Source organism: Asparagus officinalis, chromosome 4 (assembly GCF_001876935.1).
Source record: "Asparagus officinalis chromosome 4, Aspof.V1, whole genome shotgun sequence".
Lineage (NCBI taxonomy): Eukaryota > Viridiplantae > Streptophyta > Magnoliopsida > Asparagales > Asparagaceae > Asparagus > Asparagus officinalis.
The window spans coordinates 128,535,203-128,560,132 of record NC_033797.1 but is presented as its reverse complement, the minus strand read 5'-3'; the positions used below and the strand labels follow the sequence as shown (position 1 = coordinate 128,560,132).

Below are 24,930 nucleotides of genomic sequence, written 5' to 3'. Positions count from 1 at the left end.
TGTCTTTTAGTTGTAGAGGTTCTACGGGTGGATTTATTAGCAGGGGCTTTTACCTTTAAGGTCAGGGGGATTGTTAAATATATTCTCGCTAAATTTAGAGATGATATTCTTAATCAAGAATTTCTACTACGAATAGATTGTAGTTCTGCTAAAAGTATTATTGAAAAAGATGTAAAAAATTTAGTCTCTAAGCAAATATTTGCTAGATGGCAAGCTGAATTAGCCATGTATAATTTAAAATTGAATATATAATAGGTGACTCTAATCATCTACCTGATTTTTTAACTCGTGAATTTTTACATTGTACAAATGAGACGGAGTAATCCCTCCTTTTCAGGAAGGGGAAGAGGAGGACGCCCGCAAAGTCAAAATTCTGGCCTTATAGGCTTAGAAACTTCTTCTAAAAGGAGTTATACTCCATCTCAGCAACCAAGTTCTTGGCGTACCATCGCCAAAAAGAATAATTCAGCAAATACAAAGGCCATTTATAAAGGCCTCCAAGATATGATTGAACAAGAAAATAATCCTGAGCCCTTTGCTAATATAGTAAAGGAAGAAACAGTATGGATTGATAAATCCTACACGAATATTATTCTATATTTAGAACAAGAAGATGTTCCTCTCATGACAGAGCCTGATAAAATTAGGCAAAGATATTTACAGGATACATATTATCCTACCTTCTCTTTAAAATCAAGAGCCTGGATTAAGATGCTAATATGCCAAAAGGGCATGGAAATAATCCATTTCTGGACTACAGATAATCACACAGTACCACCTGCATTCAGCAAATGTGTGATACGAGAAGTTATACTTCTAAGAAATTGGGCTATAAACCCAAACGAAGAATTACCCTTAGTTAAACTACAGAATACAAAAGAAATTTACAAGTTTAACTATTGGGATTATAAACAAGCCTTTTTTGATGTGTTCTTATATCAGAACCCTAAACAAAAGCACACATGGCTTATAAAGCTCTGTCCAGAAGCCCTTCAAAAGGGAGTTCCCAGTTGGTTTTATACATGGTGGGAAATTCATGGTATAAAAATTGCTATAATTCCAGAGCCAATAATAAAGTTGTACTCTTCGTGGGTCGATACACACCCAAAACTGGCTCGAATTGATGAAAGCCAGCTTATAGATGGCATGTGCTTATCACACTTTGTGGCAGAGACAGAAATACCCTGGATTTGGAATTGGTCTCTCATTTGTGATTGGACACCAGCACATATCCCTGTTTCTAAACGAACTTATCAATGCAGATGGTGGAATGGTATTTGCCTCGACACCAAAGTTAAAAAAATTAAAGAAATTATCCAGAGAAATACCTCTATTTTAGAGTCTAATATGACTCAAGAAGCTAAAAAAGATAATCCTATGACAAAAATGGCTAAATTAATGCGGAGGAAATACCCTCAAAGTTCTGAAGCCGAAATAAAGTAAAAATGCTTAGAGCACTTTAAAAGGCAATTCTTTGAAGCCTTTGATGACTCAGAGACTCATAATCATGTTTCTTCTATGGAAGAAGATACTCCTAATCAAGATCCTATTCAAGATGCCCAAGATCCTAAAGACATCTGGGCTGAGATATTTAATAATCCCTCTGACCTTAAAGGTAAAAGCCCCGCTTTATAAGCAGAACAAATACTAGATTGAGCCTCAGGGAGCCGTCTAGCATCATCTTTCAAAAAGCAGCTTTATAAAAGCAGCTTTAATAAAGCTACTTTCCTTAAAGGAGAATCTTACTATGCTATGGGTCGCCATCACCTTTTACTAAAGCAGTTACTGCGCAATATGCGGCCACTGTGAATTATGCGACGTCGTTTTCAACTTTTCCACGCGTCATTTCCGAAGCTCGTCGAAGATTCGTCGCTGCGTCTATAAATAAGATCGAAGGCAGATGGATTGGGTGTGTTCTATTGTAGTGAGAAAATAAAATTAAGAATTCTCTTTTGAGTGATCTCTTGTAATATAAATCTTCTTGTACCATATTGTGGAGTCGAATAAAGATATTATCTTGTCTATTGGCTGTCGCACGCTGTAAGTATTCTCTCTTTGCTGTTTTTGTTTTCCGCTTAAATTGGTATCAGAGCCGTAGAACCTCTACAACTATTTTTTATCCTTATATTGAACAATAAAATAGTAGAGTTTACTTTGTTCACTTTGTTTTATTGGGCTATATATTCGAGATCAATAAATCAATTCTAAACCAGGAAATATTGGTATCACAGCCTCTACAACTATTCTTTGATAGGTTCTTCATTAAACTCATTCGGCTCTGATACCAGTATCAAAAAAACAGCATTTACTAGATAGAATTTCTGGCAGATGATGCCACATCAGATATTCTGATTGTTCGAGAGGGATTAAAAGTTATTTCTACCTCTTCATCTGAAGTTTGCACGATTTGATCAATATCTTGATTTATAATGGGCAATGGTTGTATAGCATGAGGAATTACCCAAATTTTGGGAAAATTTATTTCATCCCATTTTATCTGTCTATTGACAGTAATATTTGAAGATAAAATATTTGTTTCTACCAGAACAGTTTTTCCTGGTTTAGAATGGATTTTAGCGGAAAACAAAAACAGCAAAGAATAGTTGTAGAGGCTCTGATACCAATTTGATAGGTTCTTCATTAAACTCATTAACAAAATAATAAATTAAGCATCTGTTTCAACTGTTTCAACTGTTTTTGTTTTCCGCTAAAATCCATTCTAAACCAGGAAAAACTGTTCTGGTAGAAACAAATGTTTTATCTTCAAATATTGCTGTCAATAGACAGATAAAATGGGATGAAATAAATTTTCCCGAAAATTGGGTAATTCCTCATGCTATACAACCATTGCCCATTATTAATCAAGATATTGATCAAATCGTGCAAACTTCAGATGGAGAGGTAGAAATAACTTTTAATCCTTCTCGAACAATCAAAATATCTGATGTGGCATCATCTGCCAGAAATTCTTTATCTAGGTCTGGATCTTATAGAACCAGCTCAGTACAAGGGATTTATATATATATATATATATATATATATATATAAATATATATTATATATAAGGGAAAATGAATCTAAGGTGACACCCTGGCTCCCATCTAAGGCGCGGTCGAAATCAACATCATTCCCTTTTTTTTTTTTTGGGCGATCCGTTCCTGTGAAACTGAATCACACTTTAAATCCAAACACACGCAAATTTGGGGTGAACCGCATCATGTTTTTACGCTTCATCCATCGTCGCAAAATTTAACGGTTTCCGAATTGAATAGAACTTTTAACGGCTCACAAAGGTCAAAACACGGCAAGTCACCGCTAAATTGGTGTTTTGGTTTTAATAATGTGGGCAGATAATAACGGAACGGATCGTAAAACAAATATGGAATATATGATTTAGACGCGTTCTTAGGTTGGAGCCTAAGGTGTCACCTTGCTTCACTTTTCCCATATATCTATCATATATAAGTATATATATATATATATTAATAATATCTTATTAATATAATATATTATATATATATATATATTATATAAATACATATATATATATAAAAATATATTATAATATATAAAGGATCATTTTCTTATGTTAAATTAATAACTATCACATCTCTCTAAGCACTAACTCACGCCCATTAAGGTCTACTTTTGGTCATATCATCACTATCCCATAACTGGCAATTATAATGTGGTTGCCCAATCAGTCACATTTAGTTCTCCCTCCTTTTATCCTCCAGCTTCTTAAGGATGCAATCATTTGCTTTCTTTTATCATATTGACATCATCTATATGTGATAGTATGTGTTTTTTCTTTCACTACAGTTCCAAGCTTTGAGGAGCAAGAGTATAAGACAACCTAAGGACAACATAGAACTCTACTGACTGCGATGAAAATATCATTACCAAAAAATTGCATAGTCAAATGTCAGAAGTTAGGTTTCACCTTTTCTAATGCTCAGCACAACAACATGATCGGACAAAATGACAAGGCTAAGAAAAATTACAAGCCACTTAGTGACGTGGAATTAAATTATAGTAGGACTTATAATGAAACCAAATTAATAGAAATAAAATAGCTTGGTCATTGTTCACATTGATGTGGATTGGGGCAAGGGCTCCGATTCGAAAGTAGGAGTCTCCTAAAATAGGCCTTTGACAATCGGGATCGATCAAAAAGCACAAGTTTCTCAATATTGTGCACTTTGGCGGGTACTCAAATTTGATTGACTTTAAAGGAGCGGGTAAATTGTTAAGTCTTTAATAACTTTCTAGAGCCATGTTGTAAGGTCTTGGCGGCGAGAGATCATAATTCATGGAGGGTCGATCAGAGGTGATTTGGCAATGGCGATACTTAATCGAATCACGAGAGCTCATCGGGGCTTGTTGAAGCTCGTGCATGATTGGATCTAGTCAATGAAGAGGTGTGAGGGATTAGAAGGTTGCCGCAAAGGTGATGAACATCACCTTTGTTATTGTTCACATAGATGAACACAAACATTATCGTTCACCCTCATGAACAGACATGAGTTATTGCTTATCCATGAAACGTATCATTCTCGGATTCTTTGGTGTTTACTGTTTAACGAAGGATTTCGTTTTAGGAGAGGATTTGTTTAAATGTTAGGAATAAAGGAGAGGATTTTAGATAAATACATAGGCTTCATACCTAGGTGCCTCACGTCCAAGGGCTTCACACCACAAGAGGCAAATCGCATGCCAAGATCACCTTACATGCTCAAGAGAGAATTCTCATAACTCAATATTTTTATTAATTAAATGTCTATTCCTCATAAATGATTACACCTCTTATTTATGAAAAAGAAAGCATCTAAATAGTTAAGGAAGCAAATCAAAATCCTAATCAAAATCCTTACAAAGTAAATTCTCAAAGATTCTTTATGATCTTAAAACCAAAACCTAAGAAAATATAACCTACAAAATAAATATTATACCATATGGTACTAAAATAAAAGAGATTCTAGTAAATCGTAAAAAAATTTGATCAACGACACTGATCATCCTGCATCAAATCTCTCCTTGTTAGAAAAAACTCAACCTCGAGTTTCACATGCTGAAGAGAGAATTCTCATAACTTAATATTTTTACTAATCAATTGTTTATTCCTTATGGAGGATTACATCTCTTATTTATAGAAAAAGTAAGTATCTAAACAATTAAGGAAGCAAATAAAAATCCTAATCAAATCCTAACTAAAATGAAACAACATAAAATCTCTAACAAAGTAAATTCTCAAAGATTCTACATGATCCTAAAATCAAATCCTAAAAAGATATTACCTAAAAATAAAGATTACATAATATATAATACTAAAATAAAAGAGTGTTGGATTTTTAGGATATAAATTAGGATTTTCTATATAAAAATAAAATAAAATCTGAAATTACTATTTCAGATTTGATTTACAGTTAGTTTCCTATTTTCTAGCCTAGAGATTGACTTATTGAGGAATTTCCTGATTTGGTGGGATTCCTGATTTGAGGTCTTTCTCTGCTATTTAATTGTACTCGTTTCTAATGAAAATTTAAGAAGTATGAGATGTTTTTCTTCTAAAAAAACTACATGGTATCAGAGCTGAATGCTTTTTTTCTTTTTCTTCTTACTATTAATGATGTTGTACAAGTCGGCGATGACCGGCACTCAAAGAAACCCTACTACCTCTTTCGGTTCTTCTGGTATTTCTGAACCCATTCTGACCAACCTTACTGTTTCTTCCATGTCTGTATCTGCTGATTATTATTCCCAGAATTCGGCCATTTATCTCTTAGGTATAAAACTCAACGGACATAACTATCTCGAACGGGCTCAGTCCGTAAAGTTGGCGGTTGATGGCAAAGGGAAATCGGGCATTTGATTGGAGAAATTTCAAAACCTACTACTGGTGATCCAAATCTGAAAAAATGGCAGTCCGAAAATTCTCTTGTTATTGCTTGGCTCATCAATTCCATGGAACTTGCCATTGGAAAGCCTCACTTATTTCTTCCTACTGCTCGAGATGTCTGGGAGGCCATTCGAGATCTTTATTCAGACCTAGAGAATTCTTCTCAGATTTTTGAGTTGAAAACTCGTTTCTGAAAATCCAAACAGAATGATCGTGATGTTACCACTTATTACAACGAATTGGTAACATTATGGCAGGGATCAGTGTTATGATGATGTTTGGGAAAATTCGAATGACTACGCTCGCCACAAGAAGAGAGGGAAAACGACAGAGTTTATATGTTTTTAGCCGGCCTTAATCGGAGTTTGGACGAAGTTCGAGGCCGCATTCTTGGCAGGAAGCCATTGCCTTCTATTCGGGAAGTATTTTCTGAGGTTAGACATGAGGAGTTAAGGAGAAAAATCATGATGAACAATACAGAACCTGGTTTTAACACTGAATCTGAAAGCTCTGCCCTTGTGTCAAGAGGTGTTGATTTCGACAATGACGAGCGAAAAAAGCCATGGTGTGACCATTGCAAAAAATCATGGCATACGAGGGAGACGTATTGGAAGCTCCATAGTAAACCAGCGAATTGGAAGCCGAAATCCAAACGTGATGGTCGTGCCTACTAAGTCACTACTGAAGAGACTTCAGAGCCTTCTACCAACTCAGATGCGGTTCCTTTTACCGAGGAACAATTAGAGCACCTGTATAAATTGTTTCAATCTCCAAAACTGTCCTTAACTCCATCTTGTTCTTTGGTTTAGAAGAGTAACTCTCTTGTCGCTGCATTTTTAGGTGTTCCTAATTCTGTTCATTCTTGGATAATTGATTCTGGTGCGACTGATCATATAACTGGTTGCTCTAAAATGTTCTCCTATAGTCCTTGTGCAGGCAATAAAAAGGTTAAAATTGCAGATGGTTCACTCTCGATAATTGCCAGGATAGAAACTATCAAACTCACTTCATCGATAACCCTTCATGATGTGCTCCACGTTACCAATTTGTCTTGCAATCTATTGTCCATCAGTAAAATTACTTCTGATCATCAGTGTCAAGCTAATTTTTACTCTTCTTATTGTGAGTTTCAGGAGTTGACCACAGGGAGGATGATTGACAGTGCTAAGGAAAAAGATGGACTCTATTATTTTGACGATGGACCTGACTTGAGTAGACGATGTCAAAGTACTTGCTTAAATTCTATTTTTTTCCAAAGATAATGATATTATGTTATGGCACTATAGGTTAGGCCATCCTAGTTTTCAGTATTTAAAATACTTGTGTCCAATTTTATTTATAAATAAAAGTCCATCTTCTTTTCAATGTGAAGTCTGTCAGTTTGCTAAACATCATCGTGCATCTTTTTCCCCCCAACCGTATAAACCAACTACACCATTTACTGTAATTCATAGTGATATTTGGGGTCCATATAGAACATCTACATATTCTGGCAAAAAAATGGTTTGTGACCTTTATTGATGATCACACGAGATTAAGTTGGGTTTATATGATGAAGGAAAAATCTGAAGTGGAAACAATTTTCAAAAAAAATTACATCATGGTACAAACGCAATTTCAAAAAAATATTCAAATTTTGCGGAGTGATAATGGTCAAGAATATTTCAAGAATGTTATGGGCTAATTTTTCCTCAAACAAGGAATTGGTCATCAAAGTTCTTGTATTGACACTCCGCAATAAAATGGTTTGGCTGAAAGAAAAAACAAACACTTGTTGGAAGTAGCTCAGGCATTACTTTATACCAATCAGGTACCAAAATATCTTTGGGGTGAAGCTGTTCTTACTGCTACATACCTCACAAATAGAATGCCTAATAAGACCTTAAACTTTGAAACACCTTTTGATGCTTTTCATAAGTTATTTCCTACAAATAGACTTTCTTTTTTTTACCATTAAAAATATTTGGATGTACCGTATTTGTTCATATTGATAATCATAATCAAGGAAACTTGAACCCTGAGCCACAAAATGTGTGTTTGTTGGATATGCTCCAACACAAAAGGGATATAAATGTTTTGAACTCATTTCAAAGAAAATGTTTGTTACCATGGATGTTACATTTTTTGAATTAATTCTCTATTTCACGCCTCATCTTTAGGGGGGAACAAAAATAAAGATTCGTTTTTTTATGATTTTTTCCAAACCGAAGATTCACAAAATGACCCTTCCTCAACCTTGATTATTCAACCTGAAAATCCAAGCCTTATTATACCAAGGGAAAGTGGGTCAAGTGTTTTAGATACTTAAAGCACAGGTCTTCCTACAGTGCCATCTCATGATGTTCATGACCCTATAACAACTAACAAAGAAGAAAAAGGGGAAAAACTACAGCATTAATACCATTTGATATTGTCTACTCGTGACAGAGGATAACTCAAAAGAAAGGGTCTTCTAATCCTTTGCACTGCCCAGAATCCATAAACCCTCCAGAGTTTGATGATTCTAATCTTCCCATTGCCATCTGAAAGGGTGCGAGGTCTTGTACCCAACATCCATTGTCCAAATATGTGTCATGAAAATCTCTCACCCGTCTTTCGTGCTTTTACCACACAATTGTCTTGTATGGAGATTCCTAATACTGTGCAAGATGCTCTGAAAGTTCCTGAGTCGAAGGAGGCTGTCTTCGAGGAGATGAAAGCTCTTGAAAAAAATGGCACATGGGAATTATTTGATCTACAGAGAGGGAAGACAACTGTAGGGTGCAAATGGGTGTTTACTGTCAAGTATAAATGACTCTCTAGAACAGTACAAAGCTCGACTAGTAGCCAAGGGGTTCACTCATAGACCTACGGCATTGATTACTTGGAGACATTCGCCCCAATTGCTAAGCTAAACTCCATGAGAGTTTTTTTCTCTTACAGTTAATCTTGACCGGTCCCTGCAACAGTTGGACGTAAAAAATGCATTTCTCAACGGAGATTTGGAGGAAGAAGTGTACATGGATGCACCCCCTGGATTTGGTGAAAAGGTCGACACAAAGGTGTGTAAATTGAAAAAGTCCTTATACAGGTTTAACCAGTTGCCAAGAGCCTGGTTTGAGAAATTTACTCATCATTAAAAGTCAAGGGTATTCTCAAGGGCAAGGTGATCATACGATGATTTTCAAACATTCACAAGATGGGAAGATTTCCATACTAATTGTGTATGTAGATGATATAATTCTCACTAGAGATGATGTGCTTGAGATGAATCCATTGAAGACTTCCATCTCATCAACATTTGAGATCAAGGACTTAAAATCTTTGAGGTATTTCCTTGGCATGGAGGTTGCTAGGTCGAAGAAAGGGATTTTTGTCTCCCAACGGAAGTATGTTCTTGATCTCCTTAAGGAGACTGGTATGAGCGGTTGCAGGCCAGCTGACACTCCAGTTCCGTGTTGCTATAGTAATAATGCTATAGTAACTGTTACTGTAGCATTTACTGTGACATGAATAGTGAATCTTGGGTTCTCCCATTTGTATAGAGGAGTAGATTTATATTGAGTTTAGAGGTAAAAGACAATAACATTATTTTACATTTGATACAAAGCACAGAACCATTGTATTTAAAGGCTTCTGATGATTACTAGATTCTAGATCGTGCTCCCTAGGATTTCTCTGAAGAACAGACAATGTAAAACCTTAACCATGAGTTCTAGCTTAAGAGCCAAACTTACAACCAATGAGATTCTAAGCTACAGTCATTTTAAATTTGTAGCTTTTGTAACTTGTTAAATGAATGACAAATCGTGTCAAGCTAACATATGTAACAAGGAAAAAATAATTAATATATAATTGAACAACAAAGAATCAACTTGGAGCCCTGGTGGCCAGCAAGTGTTTGAATTTAAATCCTCAAGATATGAGAAAATCAGAATCATAACTGGTAAAAAGATATTTCCCTTTCTATCTTAAAGCAAATGGAAGGAGAGTATTGTAGTATACACAAAGCAGTAACAACTTTAGGTGTCAATCACATCTACAACCCACCGCTTGCGAATGGAGGATCATTTTATGAATAAAATGGGTAGTCAGATAACCAAAAGAAGGTGCAGAAAAGGAGTAAATTTTTTAATTAGAGTATATGCAGAAATCAAATTTTAATAGTAATTTGCAACTGACCTCAGAATTTCGTTTGGCTACTCCTGAATCTGCTTTCCATTCAGCACCCTAATCATTTCAGACATGTCAGTGTGTGAGTTTATAGACTGAAAGAACTCGCAGCAGGAGAAAATATCACCAACCAGCTTGGCTTCTACTTCTTTCAACTCCTCAGCTTCCCTAGCAATCAAAATACAACCATGGTTATCAAAATCAATTTTAACTGCATATCCAAAACTCAAACAAATACAAAAAATCGGAGCGGGCAGATGCATGTACCCTTCTTCAGTAAATCCTTCCCAGATAGACCAAAGCCCAAATCCAAAGAACAATACAGTGGTTATGTTATGTGTCCATTTGCGAGAAATCTGCATCATTTCAAGCCCATATATTGGGATAGGTTACTTGAGATGTAAACTTAAGTCTAAACAAATACTAACAAAGCATGGCTTACTTCTAAATATTATGCAGAGAGCCAAACATGCCAAGAGTAAAAGAAGAATTCTTTCCTTTCAAGCATAGATCAGCATTCTTATTTACAGATTTATCTTTAGGAAAGATGAATCATTGCATAAAGTAACTTTCCTTTGACAAGCATATGTGTGATGCATTACCGATGACAGATCTACATAAATTTTAGTCAAACGAAGTTAAATACTAACCATGAAGCTCTAGTGAACAACAAAGTTCAAAAACTTCAGCTCCCTCTGCAGTAATATAAAATTTCTTTCCATCTCACGATTCTCACCACCCTTCACTACGTCGAATAGAAATTATAGGTAGCCTTTTTTTACAACTATTTCATCGTTAATTTCCCAAGACTACAAGTTTAAAGATATTATAAAGAAGGAAAAAAAGTTGGTCAAGTTAACAACTTTTCCCAAACCTACCAACATAAGGAAGATACACATCTCATATAAAATTAACACACTGAATGAAGTCAAAACCATTAAGGATATATGTGTCTCATCTCTTGCACTATAATTAGCTATAAACTGCAATTTTCAAACGTAGTTATGAGCGTACTCGATATGTACTTGAGGTAGCTATTGCGGAAGCTGTTCAAATTCTAGACTTGAGTCCAAGGATACATATATACCTTTTTTTTAATATGAATGCATATCAGTAAGTATACGTCTCGGAATATAATTCACAAATGAAATAGACCAAAATAGTAAAATGATATATAAACCAAATTTTGTCAAAGGAGGAAAAATATTGCTTCATCCTACACTTGTTTTTAAGGTGAACAGATGTCTACAGATATGAAAGCACATGGCACAGCTGGACGTGCATGTTCACTAGGCAGACAAGCCATTTTTTTGATTGGGAGGTGTCCACATATCACAGGCTTAAAGTCTACATATCACAGGCTTAAAGTTTACAAGCATAAGAAACTAAGAGTCTAACAACCACATGGAATATAATCATTTTCATGAAATTATAGGAAATATATATAGCCACATGTCTACAATGATCCCCAAAAAGAGCCACTGAAAGTAGGTAATGATGCTGTTGCTAGCTAAATTGACACACCAATTTTTCACCCATCAACTTACCTGTGTTGTTATTCACATATCTCAACCAAATTTCATTAACACGAGGACTAGTGAAAAAATGACATCAGTTGATAACTTAAATATATTAAATTGGAAGTCTCAGAAACAAAAATCTACCCTGAATGACATAATACACTATGTTCCTTTACAATAATATGAGTAAAATAAACTATGCAACAGAGTTGGCGGGGATACAGTATCACTGTATGTAGATTCCAATATCATACTGATCAAAGAAAGAACTAGCCTTTGCATTCATTCTGAAAGGGCCTAGATATAATATAAATTTCCTTTCATCAGACATAAAGTGACAACAATTAACGGAAAACAAAAATCTTAGGTTAACTTTAGAAAACCCCCCTCAACTATAGGGCTTGTCTCAGAAAACTCCCCTTAGCTATTTTATCTTTAGAAAACCCCCCCTCAAATTTGAGGGTGTCGTAGATAAACCCCTCAACTTTCAAAATACGACGAAAACCCCCTTAACTATGCCGTGTCTCACAAAACACCCTTTATCTTTCTAATTTTTTCAAATAACCCCCATAATATTATTAATTTGAAATATCCAATGATTAAAATACCCTTGGTTGAAAAACAATTCATGTGAGTGTAAAAACCCAACCCAATCATCGGTTCGATGGGTTTTGATAAGGAAACTAATCTTCAGAAAAAAAAAAGTTTCAATTGCTTCAAACATTATAAGCATGGATAAAATAGAAAATAAAAGAACTTTAGAGTTTAAAAAAGAAAGAAAAGAATAGATTTGCACATGAACATAGCAATGAAGATGGAGGAATAAGAAGAGGTAACCAAAAAGAAGTTAAAAAGGAAAACTGTGGTAAAGAATTTTAATGTCTTAGGGATAGTATAGTCATTTTAAATCATTTGTTCCTTAGATTTAAATTATATTAGTTTAGGGGGTTAAGTGAGAAAAGTTGAGGGGGTAAATAATATTTTGAAAGCTGAAGGGGGTTATCTATAATAACATTTTAATTTTTTTTTTTTTTTTTTTTTTTTTTCTGGGACGACCCCCATTTTCCAAAATTAACCCAAAATCTTAAATTCAGATGAAAATATTAGAAATATAATGATAAAACATAAAAGAAATGCTACATTTTCAGACTCTCGTAAAACAACTTGCTTACCAGATTTGGGGCAGCCCAGCCAAGAACAGCAGATAGAATTGTCATTACCTGTATGCAACATATTATGTAAGTAATATAAACAAAAAAGTGATTACACTAGGGAAATAAATTATAGTAAACCAAGTTACATGGAATAAAACTCACAGTTAATGCCGTTAAACAGCCTGTTAGGACAAACCTCCGTGGATGACGCATTGCCAAAATCTTAAACAATAGAATTTAGTGTTAGGTGCAGGAAAAATATGATGGAGTAACATGATATTCATAACAAACACAGATCTAATCTTATATCAGAACAAACAACAGAATTCAACTGTAGCAACATAGAAGCACAAAGAGAGAGTTCAAGAAATAGGCCAAATAAGAATTTTATTTGAAGAAATTTAGTGAAATGAGAGAGAAACAAAGAAAGAATTTTTTGACTTATAATATTAGATGTCAAGCATATCAAGCCTACTCTTCATATTTTTCCACTTAAATGGAAAGTTAACCACACAAAGTAACACGCTAGAGAAAGTGGAAATTACCAAACTAGCTTGCTACATAAGCTACATGTGCAGTTTATACTCAATGATCAAATAGAAGACAACATCTACGACTACTAAAACTAAGCAAGTGCGGAAGGATGGCCATGAACAAGACAAGCTCCACAAGAGAATCCATGAACAAGTATTAACATATGGAAAAGAATAAAATCAATAAAAAGGGTGTATACTCTCTGTATACAAGCGTTGTCAAGGATGTAAGAAGCCCCAAATTGATAAAAAGAACATAACTGCTGAATCTAGTATACCGACAGAGAGGGAAAACAATATATTTCACACTACGTGGCAACTGTCTCCAGGTAAGCAAAGCTAGACTGAGACAAATAAACAGCTTACAGTGAATCAACAAAATATAAGACAAGTGATTCTGAAATTTTAGTGAAGCCAATCTACCAAAAATATGCAATTACAGCTATATTTCCGATCCAGTAGGTTTTGGATCCTCAAAATCCAACTCTTGTGCAGAGCTGACAGATCTATTAACATTCTAAACTTCTTATCGAATGTAATTATGCATGCCATGATCCTTTAAGCACATCCATCAATTCTAAAGGGCTCTTTAACCCAAAAAAACAACAAATTATAATCAAAGTTCATAAATGCTTCCATACATACCAAAGTTTGAGAAAAGTTCTAATCAGAATTCACCTTTTTTCTAGTACCTTCTATCGCCTATTGATACGCTGTCGCTAGTGATATAAAACAAATCTATTCCCAAGAAAACCTGCTTAATATGTAATGTATTCCACTGGAAAGGCATGAAGCTTCAAAAGCAAAGCTTTGTGATATAGGTGGTAACTAAATAAGGCCAATTTTAACATTAGCTCCAGACATCCAGCTCCAATAATCATTTTAGATTAAATTAGAATTTAACTTCTTTCATCAACAGAAAAATCCTATTCCTATATCCCAGGCTGATCTTAAGTTTGCAGCATTTGGGCATGCACAGACGCCGAATTGGCTAAACTTGAAGTTATCTTCTGTCTTGTGTATGCCTATTCAATTGTAAGAGATCTATATCAGTATATTACATGGACCATATAGCTCGAATTACGTTCCTCTGTATCCTTCAGTCAAAGCTGAAGATCCATGTTGCAATGTTCTGCTCCAAACAAATCTTAAGGTCTATGAATTAGCAAACTAAACTCTACAAATGAAGACAATTATTTTCTTCTCCATCTGTGATGTATTTTCCAATTCTAAAAGGTACCTAACAAAGTTGTTATGCTGGCTCTCATCTACAATAAAATCTTCTTTTATTTACACCTGGCACTGCCAGTAAAATCTAGCAATGCTAATTACCACACAAGAAGGACAATTTCAACTAAGGATACAAATTCTTGGTCCTTGGCATCAACAGAAGGAACCACCGGGAATACTTTCACATGCTTGATAATGTGAAAAGAAACTGAAGATATACCAGATCGTACACAATTTTGATGAGCTAGACTGAACCGGCATGTGAAGACTTCAATTATGAATATAAGAATATAAGTTAACCTTAAGACTTGCTTTTACAACTGGTGGACATGATGTAAAAAATTGTTTTAATTTTTTAAGGGAAGTAGAATTAACCTCACTAGCACTATCTCCAACAGAATATGACTAGTGGTTAATAAGTGCTAGATTCTGAAAACATAGCCATGAGATGACTTCTTATTTCAGATTACTTGAGTCCTCATACATAGGATGCTGATTTAATTTCTGAATATGTTTAACTCTGAGCTGCTAAAATACAATGAGTCAAATACATATAACCCAACTTTAGTTAAATCAGTAAGTTGTAGTTGTAAACGTAAGAAATTAGACAGCAGCGCAAACTAGAGGCATATGCAGAGCTACATGTTGCCCATGGTATAAATTGGAGGAGTATATTCATTACTTAAACAAAAACAAGATGTCTGTATAGGTGTCTTGCAGCCTACGACTCAGATAATAGACTAAAATGAAAGGTTTCACAAGATTTTGTTCTTTTGTCAACGATACGTCAAATTTCTGATATTCGTCCAGAATTCCTGACGAAGCAAACTATGGAGAAGAGATGGACCAATCATAGAAACTTTCAACATTCTACTAGACAAGAAAATTTCCACAACAATATGAGAAGATAATAAATGTGGAGGGAATTGCATTCATCTCATAGACATGATATAAGCAAAGACTCAATAAAAAAATCATATCTTACAAAAATATCGCACAACAGAAGCTCTTCAGTCCACAAATTATGCAAGTATAACCGAAACATGTAGGAGCAAACTGATTGCCGATGCCAATGCTTTAGTATATATGTAATTACATCACTCTTAACATTTATAGCGAGGCCACTATTAGTTATAAGACCAAGATATTTACTTGACTAGTGCTGTGGTGATAACTTAAAATAGGGACAATACATGAATATTACTTCCATGATGGCTCTAAGGAAAATTGCCGACAGAGAAAATTTATTAACTAAATTAACAAATTTTTAAGAGCATTAAGTGAACAAACAAAAAACATAAGGAATCCTGAGAGCATCATTGACTAATGGAACAGTTTATCTGGCATAAACTGCCCTAAGCTTGTTCAGGTCAGCTTCAAATATTACCTCTCCATAACCCGGACTCCACTGATTTTCAAATGCTTTGGCTTAAGTTCAGCTCAAGTACAAATTAGCCAACTACAGTTCGATACTTCAAAGTACCCGAAATTGTTGCCATCTTCAGTAAACCAACTCCTGGTTAAAGGGTTACAGGTTTGATGTTTTGACCTGTGGTTTTCAAAAGCTTTGCCTAAAGCTCAGGTACAAATTATCCAACTATAGTTCAATAATATACTAAAACTTCAAAATACCTGCACCTGTAGCCATGTCCATTGAACCCATTCCTGGTAAAAAAAATTACAGTTTTAATGCTTTGACCTGATGATTTTCAAATGCTTTGGCTTCGATACAGCTAAAGTACAAACCATTCCACTATAGTCCAATACCAAACGGAAATTCAAAAGTACCCAGAGCAGTTGTCATCTTAAGTGAACCAACTCCTGGTAATATATATATATATACAGGATTGATGTTTTGACCAGGCATGGATTCACTCATCTTCAGGTAGGGTCACACACCAAGTAAAATTCAGGTTGAGTTAGGGTCAAGGGTCAAAGTAATACTCCATGTTAAGAAGATGAAGCCATCTTTGACCAAAAGCAAGCTATTTTCAGTAACAGCACTACAGCTGGAGTTAAGGTCTAACATTAGTAACTGTTTCCAATCACATGAAAAATGATAACGAGTTAGGATATAAGATTTGAAGGGTAGTGTTAACATTGTTTTAGAAACAATTTGTGCAAGTAACCGGAGCTTCATGTTATAAGGAGTTAGGTTACTTAGGTATAGACAATTTAATGCAGGACAATCATAGATCATCCATAAAAAGATTTTAATATCTATTGGAATAATTTTAATTTTAGTAATATTTGATTTGATCTCATGTAATCTTTTTTTAGTTATGATTTCTTTACGATTTGATTTTAAAATCTCTTTCTATTATAGCTAAGATTTTATTTGATTGCATCTTTTAGTTTTGTTAGGTTTTGATTTGATTAGGATTTTTATTTACTTACTTTAAATGTTTAGTTGCTTTCTTTTTCTATAAATAAGAAATGTAACCCTCCATGAGGAATAGAAATTGATCAATAAAAATATTGAGTTTGAGAATTCTCTCTTGAGCATGAATATTGCTTATTGGCATGTGAAGTGTCTTTGGGGTGTGAAGCCCTTGGGTTTAAAGTTCTCCTTCAATTATCCTTCTCGATCATCCACCACTCATTTCCCTTCTAAAAGAGTCCCCACCATCCAACCAAGTCAAAACAAGTCCACACACAAAAAAGAGCTATTGTTCACGGTTGAACAGTACCCACGTACTGTTCATCTTGATAGCCTTCTTTTTTGTCATGGATTTTAATCCTATTCCACCAAGTCGCTGACAATTTCTCGCCTCCAGATTGAAGTCCTCGCGCCGCTCCCCATCATAGTATTAGAGACGAAGGATCCACAGTTATCAGGGGTAAAATACTGGTACCTCCTTCACAATAGTAGGATTTTAATCCACTTAAATTTGGTACCTTGGACTTCTTTTATGGATTTGATGGATATGAGGAGGCTTATAAATTTGACATCTGGATTTTTAATATAAAAAATATATTTTCTACCTATGATCTGTCAGAACTGAAAATGTATTTATATGCTGAGTGTAGGCTAAAGTGGGAGGCAAAATATTGGTGGTATAGAAATTATTATCATTCAAACATCCGTTCGTGGATAACTATGAAACCTCTTTTGGAAAGAATGTACTCTAGTCCACCATCTAGAAGATATTGTTTCTCTTCAAAATCTAAAGCAAAGCCAACATAAATTCCTCAATCCCGGCCAAATGTGGATCTTCAATCAAAATTTGATTTCAATCTAGATCCGAAGCCTCAACTCAAGTCAGACGAGAAAGCAGAGCACGATCAAAAATTTAATCAAGAATCAAAGCCCGAATCTGAGCGTGAGCCAAAATCAGATGTAAATCAAAAGATCAATCTAGAGTACGAGCATGAACTACAGTTAGAAGAAGCAAATCAAAAAATAGATCTAGAGCCCAAGCTTAAACAAAAGTTGGAACCAAAAACAAAGCAACAGGTCGACTAACGCTCGAGCTTGAATCAAACCCAGAGCTCATCTTGAAGATCTTGCAATCTACAATAGAATTCTTCTCACCAATCAACTCAAACATTACATTCTCCCATTATAAACCTCGAGATCGAGTTTTCTCTAATAAGGGGAGATTTGATGCGGGACTATCATGGATCGTCCATCAAAAGATTTTAAGATCTATTAGAATAATTTTAATTTTAGTAATACTTAATTTGATCCCATGTAATCTTTTTTTTAGTTAGGATTTCTTTATGATTTGATTTTAAAATCTCTTTCTATTTTAGATAGGATTTTGTTTGATTGCATCTTTTAGTTTTATTAGATTTTGATTTGATTAGGATTTTTATTTACTTCCTTAAATGTTTAGTTGCTTTCTTTAAGAAATGTAATCCTCCATGAGGAATAGAAATTGATCAATAAAAAATTTGAGTTTGAGAACTCTCTCGAGCATGTGAATTGCTTATTGGCATGTAAAATTTCTTTAGGGTGTGAAGCCCTTAAGTGTGAGACACCTAAGTGTGATGCCTAGTACATATTAAAATTCTCTTTCAATTATCCTTCTCGATCATCCACCACTCATTTCCACTCCAAAAGAATCCCCACCATCCAACCAAGTCAAAACAACTCCAAAAAAAAGGGCTATTATTCACGCTTGAACAGTAACCGCATATTGTTCATCTTGGTAGCCTTCTTCTTCATCGTGGATTTTAACCCTATTCTGCCAAGTCGCCGACGATTTCTCGCCTCGAAATTGAAGTCCTCGCTGCTCCCCATCACAATTCCTACAGTTATGCTTTGACATTCAACACCAAGCTTCATATTCCAAAAAAATGCGGATGAAACAAGACAATAAGTTTAGATTTTCGAAGAAACGGAAGCAAAAACTCATGTCATAATCAATTTTGTCATATAATGACCAATTTTGACAGTATTTTCATCAATAAAAAGACACCAGTTCTTCAAAGCATCAGAGTCACATAATTCTTGCGCCTAGGATTCATCTGACTTATGTTTTGAAGAAGTCAAAATAAGTCTAATGCATCAATTAAGCATCTAAATTATTTCCTTACACAAAACTTTATCCAATTTGAGAATTAAGCAAGGGCTGGATCATAACTTCAGCTTCAACAAATTCAAAATGCGAAGAAATCATGTAAAAGGTTCACAACAAAAAAAAGACACAAATAAGAAATTACCGCAGCAGCAAAGAAAGTCTTGTCCCCAATCTCAGATAGCACAGTCATCGCAAGCGACTTGGTGAAACCCTAAGATTAAGTAAGAAAAAACCAAAGTAAATTCATCAAACACGTAATTAATCATAAAAACAAAAATAAAAGATCATGGCGATGAACAAACCTCGAGCAGAGACAAACCCATTTCGGCGATACAATCAAGGAAATGAAACCCTAGAGATGGTGGGAAAATAAGAGGTGAGAGTGAATAAGAATAAAACCCAATTCTTTTCTCTAGTTGACTTTATACCCACTAAAATTAGAATAAGGATTTTATTACCCCAAAAACAGAATTCGATGCCCACTGAAAGCTGAGTGATGATAATCCCCCAGCTTTCAGCAGCAGCAAATTGCTCTTTTTTTTTTAAATATAAGTTGCCCAGAAAATAAAAAAAAATTAAAAAGAAACGTGGAGGTCGAAGAAAATGTGGGGTTTGATGATTAATAAGCGTGTTAGATGACTGCATTTGATGACTCGGGAATGAAAGTGAAACGCTTTGATCCGACGGTTGAGATCTGTTGGAGGAGAGTAATCAAAATCTATGCTTCCACATCACGAGTTAAAGTTACGTTTAAGCAAGCCCTTTTTGGTCTTGCTTTGGTTAGATCAATTACAATTTTGTTTGGAGTTTTTAGTCAAGCGGAACTATAAACTAGAATTGAGATAATTTATAGGATAAATTTATATGGTATTAGTCGATTAGAATTTTTTATTAGGATAAAATTTTAAAGTGTTATTCAATTAGGTTTGGTACAAAAATAGAACTGGGATAATTGTAAAAAACTATTTCACTTTTCGTCAATGCTATATAATCCATGCTATATAGAAAAGATCAGTTCTAGTTTCTGAATTTATCCCACTTTTTAGAGTAGAACTAAACTAGAATAAATTTGTTCTCTTGTATATTAGAAAGCTATGCTTATTTATAATTGCTTAAAAGCATACTTTTTTTTAGTAACTGCTAATCTTCAATTTAAATCTGAACGACACGAGTTACATTTGACATGAACAATTGAACTAGCTAAATAATATATGTGGTTTTAATGTGATTGTGTAGTACCATGGTTATTGCATACTACCATGGTTTCTCACTTTTCTTCATTTACCAATGCACTTCTTACAATCTCGTACTGTATCCTTAAGACTTGAACTGTCATTTGCTTTTCTTGTTCACAAGTAAGAAATGTATAAATTAAGATATTATATCATAAAAATACATAAATTATAGGGAAAAATGTGTCCAGGCCCCAAAAGTAAGGAATTCATGTGACCAGACCCTTTGTATTTTGGCACATGTGATTCAGCCCCAAAAAATATCATTTAATATTTCAAGGCCCCTCTAGGTCAGTAGTGCAAAAAAAGATTATATTTTTAAAAAAACCGAAATTACCCCTTCACTTATCCTCCCTAGACATCTGGTCCCCAAAAACATGGAAAATCGTATCCTATTAATGCGAACTGACTGAAAAATGGAGGGAAATTTCCCGCCCTTTTTTAAACTCTATCACGAGCAATAACTTATGTTAGTTCTAAGTTATTTAATGTTAGTTCTAACTTATTTCATGTTAGTTCTAATTCATGTTAAAGCTAACTTTAAGTAGAACTAACATTAATATTTTAGCTACTTGATCTAGTGGTAAAGCTTGGGAATTTGGAGAGGAGGTCAGGAGTTCAAACCCCTGCAGCTACAATATATATTTGAATGTCTTTGATTAGGCCTTGGGCCTTGGACTCTTTGTTAGTTCTAACTCACTTCATGTTAGTTCTAGTTCTAATTCATGTTAGTTCTAACTTAATTCATGTGTAATTGTCGGTTCTAGTGACCATGTTAATTCTAGCTTAGTTATTGTTAGTTCTGGCTGTTGTGGTGTTAGTTCTAGGTATCCTCGTGTTAGTTCTAACTTCATCTAGCATTAGTTCTAGTGTAAGTGTTGGTTCTAGTGGCTATGTTAGTTCTAGCTTAGTTATTGTTAGTTCTATCTGTTGTGGTGTTAGTTCTAGCTCACCGAACAACGTTCACTCCTCACACTCGGTTTTCTAGTTCACCGAAAACTTCACAACACACTCGGTTTTCTAGCTCACCGAAAACCTTACAACACTCACAATATAACAAATATAAATTTGTTCTCTACAATAGATGAGAACTCAATTAAGCACAACTCAATGTTACAATCTCTCAAAAACAAACACTAACACACTTAAACCCTTGTTTAAAACTCTTTAAACTTGTTTAAAACATTTCTTGAGTGCCCTTAGAAGTATGATGGCATGGAGTATATATAGGCTCATGAAACAAGCCCAAAAACCCAAGAAAACTAAGCAAAAAGACAAAAAATGGATATATCAAAATCTGGAAAATATAGCCGTTGTGCTACAGTAACCACGTCCAGAGAGTTTGGCGGTCGACCGTACCGGTCGACCGCGGGTACTGTAGTACTGTGTTTCAGTTTTGTAAAATCAATTAAAAATAGTAAAACAGCTCCAAAAAATATGAAATTTTGTGGGAAGGTTATAGACGTGTAGAATGAAATGTTAGAGAAAGAATTTCTGAAAAAGAATATCCCAGTTGAGAGAAATAAATGTTAGAACACAGATTTACAGCTTCTGAAAAACTACAGACATACACGATTTTGTAAAATCAATTTGACACAGTAAATTAACTCCAAAAATAGTAAAATTTTGAGGAAAGTTTCTAAACATGTAGATAAACATGTCAAAGAAAGAATTTCTTGAATATCACTTCCCATTTATGAAAACTCATCTGTTTTGTAAAACATGCACGAACATGCACGAACGAAAAACATGATTTTGTAAATTCCATTAAACATAACAAATTAATTCCAAACTTGATGAAACTTTGCGAAATGTTTATAAACATAAAAACAAACATGTTAGAAAAAGAATTTCTCAATTTTCATTTCTTAATTGTGAAAACTCATTATTTTGTAAAAACATGCATGAATATGAATTTGTTAAGAACATATTTTTGACAAAAAGAGTTTAAACGCATATTGAAACTTTATGAAATATCTTCATAAATATTATAACACATGAATATAAAGTAAACATGGTCAATAAAACAATATCACAAAGTTTTCTCAAAATAGCTCATTTTGTGAGAAAATCCAATATTGTGTGTGTATATGATATTGAGCTTAGAGTATTAAACACACATAATATAAACCTATACTAAATATACCCAAGCTTGATGAAGGTCTTCAATGAGCATGACTTGGTAAACTTTGTAGAAGAAGCTTGTAATTGGATCTTTAACTTGAATTGAATTTGCTTCACTCCACAATTCCGCCAACCTCCATTTGATATGATCATTAAGGCTCGATTTCATCCATCCTCCAACTACGTTGTTTGTCTATAATAAATAAGAAAACACAAATACTAGACAAATAACATTAGTGGTAAATTGTTTGTTAAACATCATCAAAACAAAAAGGCCAACAAGTTCTAGTTGTTCTCGTATTAATTCTAGCTCAATCTAGCGATAGTTCTAGTGTAATTGTCGGTTCTAGTGGCCATGTTAGTTCTAGCTAAGTTATTGTTAGTTCTGATTGTTGTGGTGTTAGTTCTAGTTATTCTCGTGTTAGTTCTAGCTCTATCTAGCGTTAGTTCTAGTGTAAGTGTTGGTTCTAGTGGCTATGTTAGTTCTAGCTGAGTTATTATTAGTTCTAGTTGTTGTAGTGTTAGTTCTAGTTGTTCTCGTGTTAATTCTAGCTCAATCTAGCGATAGTTCTAGTGTAATTGTCGGTTCTAGTGGTCATGTTAGTTCTAGCTAAGTTATTGTTAGTTCTGACTGTTGTGGTGTTAGTTCTAGTTATCCTCGTGTTAGTTCTAGCTCCATCTAGCGTTAGTTCTAGTGTAAGTGTTGGTTCTATTGACTATGTTAGTTCTAGCTGAGTTATTGTTAGTTCTAGTTGTTGTGGTGTTAGTTCCAGTTGTTCTCGTGTTAATTCTAGCTCAATCTAGCGATAGTTCTAGTGTAATTGTCGGCTCTAGTGGTCATGTTAGTTTTAGCTAAGTTATTGTTAGTTCTGATTGTTGTGGTGTTAGTTCTAGCTGTCCTCGTGTTAGTTCTAACTCCATCTAGCGTTAATTCTAGTGTAAGTGTTGGTTCTAGTGGCTATGTTAGTTCTAACTATAACCAACACTTGTGATAAGAATAAAGTGGGTTGGGGCTAGAGGTAACACGAGATGTGCTAGAACTAACTGTACATAAATCAGAACTAACATTGAATCAGCCAAAACTAACGTAGCAACTAGTACTAATAATTGTGAAAAGAATAACGTGGGCTGGGGCTAGAGGTAACACGAGATGGGCTAGAACTAATTGTACATAAACCAGAACTAACATTGAATAAGCTAGAACTAACTTCCAGATCTAGTGGTTCTCATGGTAGTTTTAGCTGATGTCATGTTAGTTCTAACTTCCATGTAGTGTTATTTCTAATATAAACGTTAGTTCTATATAAGAGATTAAGAGCAGAAATTTTCAAAAGCTCATATTAGGTTTTAGTTTTATTTCGTGTTCGTGTTAGTTTTATTTCATGTTAGTTTTAGTTGTTAGGTCTAATTGGGTTCATGTTAGTTCTAACTCAGTTCCTTTTAGTTCTAACTCAGTTTCTGTTAGTTCTAAATAGTTAGTTCTAATTTAGAACTAACAGGAACAGAGTTAGAACTAACAGGAACTGAGTTAGAAGTAACATGAACCCAATTAGACTTAACATGAGTGAACTAATTTTAATAAAAGTTTCATGCATGTTGGGCTATCAAATTATTAAAGAAATTTAGAAATTTTGGGTATAAGGTGCAAATAACTATTATTATATAAAAGCAGTGAGACAGAGGCTGCCGTGAGACAAAATCACTAGTATTAGAACTCTTAAAAGAAAACAACCTTTGGATAAGTGGTTTTGTTGACATATGCATGCACCGAAACCTTATATAGTTCATACCGAAGCTGCTTAAACTCCCTATTACTTCTCTTCAAGCAAGCATCATAGTGTGGCAACAACCCAGATAAGAAAAAAATTGCTCTTTTCGTCAAAAAAAAGAAAAGAATAGAAAAAATAGCTCTAGAAGCAGATAATTGTTTGCGGTGAAAGTTGATATCTTCATTGCTGAATCCATTACATGTTTATCGATTACAAATTCAAAGTAAAATTAGTCTTTTTATAAGACTTTCTTACTGTAGGCTGTCTAAAAATCACAATAGATAGTTGATCCCCCATCAAATACCGATGATGGAAGTTACAATCTGACGACTTCCAGAAGGCTACAATTTGAGGACTTTCACATAGAATGCTACAATCTGACGACCTTCACAACAACTAATGAAAGCCCCAATTCAACAGCCTTCACAATCAACATCGGGAGTTACAATCTGACGACTCTCATATTTTCAAGGAGCCAATACGAAGATTACAAGAGGACGATCTGTGCAAAGCTCTAGCAAAAGAGACTACAAATTGACGGTCTCTTCATATTAGAATGCAGATATCTCTCAAACCGTAAGGAATTTGGCAAAACGGAGGAAGCGAACCAAAGCCTTCGGCTTGGTTCAGATGGATCCATCTCGTCGAGATAGCCGATTTTCATATATAATTCGTCCAATTCCGACGTACGGTTTGAAAGTTATGACCTGTTCTTCATAGCAAGTTATGTTCTGGAGTCCGTCTGTAAGATCGGACTTCGTCAGAACATTGGACTTAGCCTGAAGCTCGCC

At 34.5% G+C, this 24,930-nt stretch overlaps 1 protein-coding gene across 2 annotated transcripts in view; it reads right to left on the bottom strand.

The window, feature by feature from the left end:
* LOC109838390 (GDT1-like protein 5) overlaps positions 1-19,597 on the bottom strand; it is a 36,242-nt gene extending 16,645 nt beyond the window's left edge. The window contains exons 1-8 of one of the 2 annotated variants that reach the window (XM_020406839.1): positions 19,473-19,597; positions 19,317-19,366; positions 19,157-19,225; positions 12,888-12,947; positions 12,744-12,791; positions 10,319-10,407; positions 10,183-10,219; positions 10,061-10,108 (exon numbers count right to left, since the gene is read on the bottom strand). In XM_020406839.1, coding sequence (XP_020262428.1) covers positions 10,061-10,108; positions 10,183-10,219; positions 10,319-10,407; positions 12,744-12,791; positions 12,888-12,947; positions 19,157-19,225; positions 19,317-19,337 — 372 coding nt within the window. In that variant the 5' untranslated portion in view covers positions 19,338-19,366; positions 19,473-19,597. Of the gene's footprint in view, positions 1-10,060; positions 10,109-10,182; positions 10,220-10,318; positions 10,408-12,743; positions 12,792-12,887; positions 12,948-19,156; positions 19,226-19,316 lie in introns of both variants that reach the window. The other variant, XM_020406838.1, reaches the window with a different exon arrangement.